Source organism: Arachis ipaensis, chromosome B10 (genome assembly GCF_059453495.1).
Source record: "Arachis ipaensis isolate K30076 ecotype BB chromosome B10, ASM5945349v1, whole genome shotgun sequence".
In the NCBI taxonomy this organism is placed as follows: domain Eukaryota; kingdom Viridiplantae; phylum Streptophyta; class Magnoliopsida; order Fabales; family Fabaceae; genus Arachis; species Arachis ipaensis.
This window is the reverse complement of record NC_142435.1, coordinates 100,452,342-100,458,682: the sequence shown is the minus strand read 5'-3', so window position 1 is coordinate 100,458,682 and position 6,341 is coordinate 100,452,342. Positions and strand designations below refer to the sequence as shown.

The 6,341-nt window shown below is 30.5% G+C and overlaps 1 protein-coding gene across 1 annotated transcript; it reads right to left on the bottom strand.

Annotated features, from left to right (window-relative positions):
• Positions 1-267: 267 nt before the first annotated feature.
• LOC107621677 (uncharacterized) lies at positions 268-2,225 on the bottom strand. The gene is made up of 2 exons (XM_016323698.3): positions 1,110-2,225; positions 268-1,021 (listed from the first exon to the last, which is right to left on the bottom strand). Exons 1-2 carry the CDS (start codon positions 1,873-1,875, stop codon positions 453-455), a joined length of 1,335 nt encoding a protein of 444 aa, XP_016179184.1. The 5' UTR covers positions 1,876-2,225; the 3' UTR covers positions 268-452.
• Between the last annotated feature and the right edge of the window lie 4,116 nt (positions 2,226-6,341).

The following is a 6,341-nucleotide window of genomic DNA, read 5'->3' as shown; positions in this document are numbered from 1 at the left end:
AAACTTCAATTGCATCAGAGCATGTCAAAATTAACATAATTTGAAAACGAACCAGGGAATAAAACTCGACATATTAGGGAAATAAGAAAACTATATCATACCTTCTGTTCTCTATCTTAGGAGCGATCTGTCATCATTGTCCAAGCGAGAGCCCCATGTCCAGCACGAGATGCCACAGATGATACAAATCCTCCATAGTAACAGCATTAGATGTCTCAAGTAGAATGTAAGGTGCAATGTGGCAACTAACATATTACATATTCAAAATGGTCAAGAAAAGTAGATATGTCAATTACTTGTATCAATTAGTAGTGTAACTAAATCAGACAGGCCATACTTGCCATCAAATCATTTTTGAACAATTCTTTCTTTCAAAAATAAATAAAGAGCACTGGTTAAGTAAAACCATGGTCTTTCGACAAAATAATGATATAAGGCTTTTCTTAAGGCCTCTAATCTCTTTGACGCATGGTAGTAGTAGTAGTAGTAGTACTGATCCTTCTCAAGACTTGCTGGATTTCATGCAGTGCTTCACAATCTCTTCTTGCGGAGGCAAGCTCCCCTTCACACCGAGCAAGCTCCTTTTTCATTTCTGCTACCTCCCCCTCAGCTTTCTTTCTGGCGATTCTCTCCTCATTCAGCTCAGATTCAAGTTGGGAGACCCGTTTCTGAATCACTTCCATGCCTTGCAGAAATAGTCCCTGCAGAAAGCTAGCAAGATCCATGTGTCCCATACTGTGGCTGATGAGACCATTGGAATCCAATGCGTGACCCTGGACGCAGGAGGGAAGCCCTGCTCCATCCCCTTCAAAACCACACAAATGACCCGTCTCTTCCATATCTAAATTGACCACCGGCGGAGGCGGAGGCGGAGTTGGAGTAGAAGTAGGACTATTCTCCACCAACACCCGTTGATTTTTCCTCTGCTCAGGGGTAGATGTGACAAACTGCTTCCTCTTTTCAACTCCCCCTGTCACTTCAACTACCTGTTTTGATCTTCTTCCATTCGAGTTAGGGGCATCTGCAACAAACAGCACTTAGACCATATGGTAGCGAAGCAGATAAAGTTATAATCACAGTTCGAACCGCAAATATTTAAATGCGCTTACGCAAAGGGCTTATTTTGAGAGGCGCATTGGTGTTAAGGGGAAAGTAAAAGGCACATTGGAATGGTTCTTTCAATCTTTGGAGTTTATCAACCAAGTCTTTCTCCGAAGGAGACAAGCTTGAACATTGAGGTGGTTTCGGAGACTGTATCATCCGAGTCCAGTACAGTGGAAACTTTGGCTTCTTGTTTTCACCCATGAAGAAGGGAAGTGCAGAGCCCCTTCTACCTTCAACTCGTAAGAAATGGTTCGAGAAGTTAGCGTACCACTTGTCGAAAGCAAGGATTTTGGTTTGTCCTTCATGCGCACGAATGGAAACCCAACTCATCTTTTCCTTCTCTTTAACTACCTGAAAGAAGTAGAAGAAAGCGGCAACACTGGGAGCAAGACGAAAGGATTGACAGAGATTCTCGAAGCTTATGACAAAGGCCCAAGCTTCGGGGTGAAGTTGAGTGGGAGCGACATTGATGGCGTTTAGGATTTGAAGTTGGAAATCGGAGAAAGGAAGTCTGAGACCGAAGTGGGTGAAGATGATCTCATAGAGGTAGAAGAAATCATCGTTATGATCATGGAGATGAAGGGTTGAGAAACAAACGCGCTCAGAGGGAGTGCAAGGTAGAAATGAAACAGTAGAGGAATCAAGTGTGGGTTGAAGGAAGTTGAAAGGGTTGAGGTTGGAAGGATTGGTCATGGAGGACTGTGTGTTTAAGACTTGAGGGTCCACCCAGTCCCAGTTAGTACCAAATTTTTCTGTGGAGTTTGATTTCATCTTCCAATTAATGAAGCCTACTCTCACCTTAGGGTTAAAGAGAAGAGGAAGAGCCAATACTCTTTATATCAATTACCTTAAAGAACACGCCTCTGAAGCAAACAGGAGGGAAATGCCTTTTCCACCTCTCATTAATGAACTTATTAGTTGAATCGTAGTAAAAATGCAAAGGTTTCACATTATTAAAAAAAAAATTGACTAATAATTTTATTGGGATTAAAAAAATAAGAAAAAATATTTATTATGCAAACTAAAAATAAACAATGACACATATTTTTTCTATTTTCAATCTTTTTTCCTTTGCATATTTGGCATGCTATTTGGTAGAAGAGAGTGATAAGTTGTATTCCAAGAGTTGTATAATTAACTTTTTGGGGGGAGAAAAAATGGGACCAAATGAGAGCGTTGTTATTTTGGCACAAATTTATTAAGTTTCGTGGTCAAATTTGTTAATATTTGGTGTTCAAATTTGCTTAAAGATCTTGACTATTTAAAATACAAGTTTGTTTGAGATCCAAAATTATTTGAAGTGTAAGTTTATTTAAATTTTAATGTTATACTAATTAGTTTAGAATTTTTTTAATAAATATAATTAGTTTTAATAAATTGAAAAAGTTTTCATGCTTTCACATACTTATTCATTTTAATAATTTTTAGTCATATTAACATACGAAAACATGAGTAACAATTCTATGTATATCGAGAGACTCTATTTTTCTTTCAATCATTTTAATTTTGTTTTTTTTATATTATTTAAATTTAGTCATTTTTATTTAAATACTTGTCAATTTTTGTAATTTTAATATATATATTTTTATATTTTTTAAGTTTTTATCTTTTATACTTGTTCTTTTTTATTTCTAACTTTCTATAATTATTATTTTTTTATATTTTTATTGGATATAATCTATAAATTTTAAGAGTAATTCAAAAAATATATATTTTTTTATCAAATTGAGATCATTGATATAAGTTTGATTAACATTTCTGTCGAAATCGAAAAATTAAAATCCAAACTAAATATGGAGAAAAATACACATCTTTCTTAAAAAGAAAAAAGAAAAAATATCAATGTTCATATAGGTGAATCTACATGAAAAGATTCCAATAAAAAAAAACATATTTGAACATACTACACTTTTTGAAGATGGGAGAGAAAAATATCCAAATAGGTGAAATAAGTACCAAAACTGAAAAGTGAACAAAAAAAAAAGAAATTATGAAGTCATGTACTTTCTATGTTCAAACTACTTCAAACTTCAAAGTTTAACACTTCTTACTATTATTAAAATGATGTACTTTGGTATACTTATACAATTATTTTAAATTATATTTATTTATAAAAGTTATTGTATAAATAATTATATACAAATTAAAGAAAATTATATGGTATAGATCTAAATCTGTACAGATTTAAAGATTTACTTACTTAAACCACACTTTCTAAAGCCACACTTTTCACTTAAAACCGTAGCTCTTCACAAAGAAAAGCGTCACCTAATGGAAAAAAGTAAATTAGAAGATTTAAGAGAAGAAATAATTAAGTTATCAAAATTAATAGATCAAAAATTAATGATTTTAACTAATGTTAACTGTAATGACACCGAATTCTTAAAATCAATACAAAATGATTTTTCTCAAAATCTTTATTTTACTATAAGCTTTATTGAAGGACTTCAAAAACCTGAAAAAACGTATTTTTCACACGGAATTTCTAAGAAATGTTATCATGGAAATGATTCCCCACATCTTTATCATACTTTTAACCCACAATTAAATTCTATAGTAGATATGCTTGAAGAAATACTAGTATCCATAAAATTTCAAAGAAATAAGGAAAAAGAAAATCCAAAAGAAGAAAAATTTCAAAATATAATCAACATAACAGATTTAAAAGTAAAACCACCACTAAAATTATGAATATTGAAGAAAAATTAGAAGAAGTTACAATGCTTTTTAAATAATTAAAAATGGCTCAAGAAAATAATATTATGGAACAGGGATTTCAGATAGAAGAAGAAATAGTAAATTCTGAAAATATAGAAAATGAAGAACACATCCTAGATTATTCAAGTGACGAAGATCCAGCAATTCCAATACAAGTAAAAAATGAAGCTGGAACATCTAGGGATAATCAATCTCAATTTAAATGGGAAACAGGTTTTGATAATTATGCTTTTAAAAAAGGGTTTATAAATAAAGATTCAAAATATACAAAAATACCATCAAAATACGTTCCTAAAATCCAGGAAATGGAAGGAGAAAGAATGCTCGATTTAGACTGTAAAACGAATGAAAAAGAAATTTTCGAAAACTGGTTGAATTCCTTCTTATTAGAAGCCTTTACTAATCCAAAACTTAATGAATTATCTGGAAGAGACATTTGGAATTACATAGGGTTTCATACTAAAGGAGCTATAAGAGATTATATGACATCAATAGAAAACCAAATAATAGAAGAATTAGCAACAAAAATAACAGCTTATGATAAGATATTATATATAATGATGATTCTATATAAAGAATTTTTTGGAAAAAATATTATAGATCATAAACAAGAAGTCTATAATAAAGAATATCAAGAAGCAAAAAACCATTTAGCTAACATTCACATATATGATCTATGTAATGTGGAGTCTTATATATGTGAATATAGAATACATTATTACAAATTAAAAGAAGAAGATAAAAATCATTATCTTAGTATGTATATAACAAAACTTCCATATCCTGCTAACGAATTTATTATGGGAAGATTTATAAGAGAAATAAATAGAGGAACAATTGAAAATAATTTTGGTGGAGCAACCTTTGCAATAAGAGAGGAAATAAAAGAACGTTGTATGCAAGAAGCAACTCAAAAAAGATTTGCAAATATAATTAGAATTTGCTGTCAGGATAATGAAGAGATACCTCAAAAATATGGTCTTAATAAAAATTTTCAAAGAAAAAGAAAATATCAATTTAGAAAAAGAAAATACTATTCAAACTGGAGAAAAAAGAGGTATTTTAGAAAAAGAAATAACAATAAAAATAAGAGACAAAAAAGTGATTATTGCCCAAATAAAAAAGAAAATTGTAAGTGTTGGTATTGCCAAGAAGAAGGACACTATGCAAATGAATGTCCGAAAAAGAAGGATAAAAAGGATCTTACTAAACAAATAGAAATTGCTAAGTCTTGTTTCATGGAACCTTTAGAAGAATCTGATGATAACTTAGACTATATTTTTGAATATGTCTCAGAAACAGACTCAGAGACTGAGTAATAATGCTACATTTATTACTATAAAAATAACAGAAAAATTTATAAATGCTTTCATAGATTCTGGAGCAACACAATGCTTTGTTAGTTCAAATATAAAACTTGATTGGAAAAAATTAAAGAAACCATTAAGAGTTAGAATAGCTGACAAATCAATACATAAAATTGACCAAAAAGCAGAGATGGTTGAAATTTTTATTCAAAATTATAGGTTCATTGTTCCATCTATATACATGTTAGATTCTGGAATGGATTTTATCATAGGAAATAACTTTTTAAAGCTATATCATCCATTCATTCAAGAACTAACATATATAGTTTTAAAAGCTCCACACGATTCTTCAATAAATCAAAAATCAAAACGTATAAAAATATCGACTACTACTATAGATAAGATCTTAAAATTTAAAATATTTTCTATATTAGAGACATGTTATTTAAATTTATACTTTCAAATAAATATCCCAAAAAATAATCTTGAAATAAAGATAGAAGAACTTTTGGATGAAATTTGTGCTGAAAATCCTTTAGATATTAAAAACACAAATAACGAATTAGTAAGCATTAAATTAAAAGATCCGACAAAAGAGATAAATGTTCCAAATAAAATCCCTTATTCCGCAAGAGATAGAGAAGAGTTTTCATTAGAATGTAGAGATCTTTTGGAAAAAGGAATTATAAGATTAAGTAAAAGTCCTCATGCGGCTCCAGCCTTTTATGTCGAAAACAATAATGAAATTAAAAGGGGAAAACGAAGAATGGTTATTAACTATAAGAAGATGAATGAAGCAACTATTGGTGATGCTCATAAACTTCCAAGAAAAGATTCTATTTTAGAAAAAATTAAAGGAGCAACTTGGTTTTCATCTCTTGATGCAAAATCAGGATATTGGCAACTTCGTTTAGACGAAGAAACAAAGAAATTAACTGCTTTTACTTGTCCAACAAAAGAATCAACAAGTGTGTTGCTCTATGAATGGAATGTATTGTCATTCGGATTAAAACAAGCTCCAGGTATTTATCAAAGATTTATGGAAGAAAATCTAAAAGAGTTAAATGAATTTGTTTTAGTGTACATTGATGATATACTAATTTTTACAAAACAGGATAGAGAAGATCATCTTCAAAAATTATTAATAGTTTTAGAAAGATGTAAAGAAAAAGGATTAGTTCTTAGCAAAAAAAAAAGCAAGAATAGCAAAAC

Coding starts and splice junctions, on each gene's coding strand:
- LOC107621677 (XM_016323698.3), bottom strand. CDS start 1,875: ATGAAATCAAACTCCACAGAAAAATTTGGTACTAACTGGGACTGGGTG. Junction 1,022..1,109: donor TCTCAAAATAAGCCCTTTGC/GTAAGCGCATTT, acceptor TGTTTGTTGCAG/ATGCCCCTAACTCGAATGGA.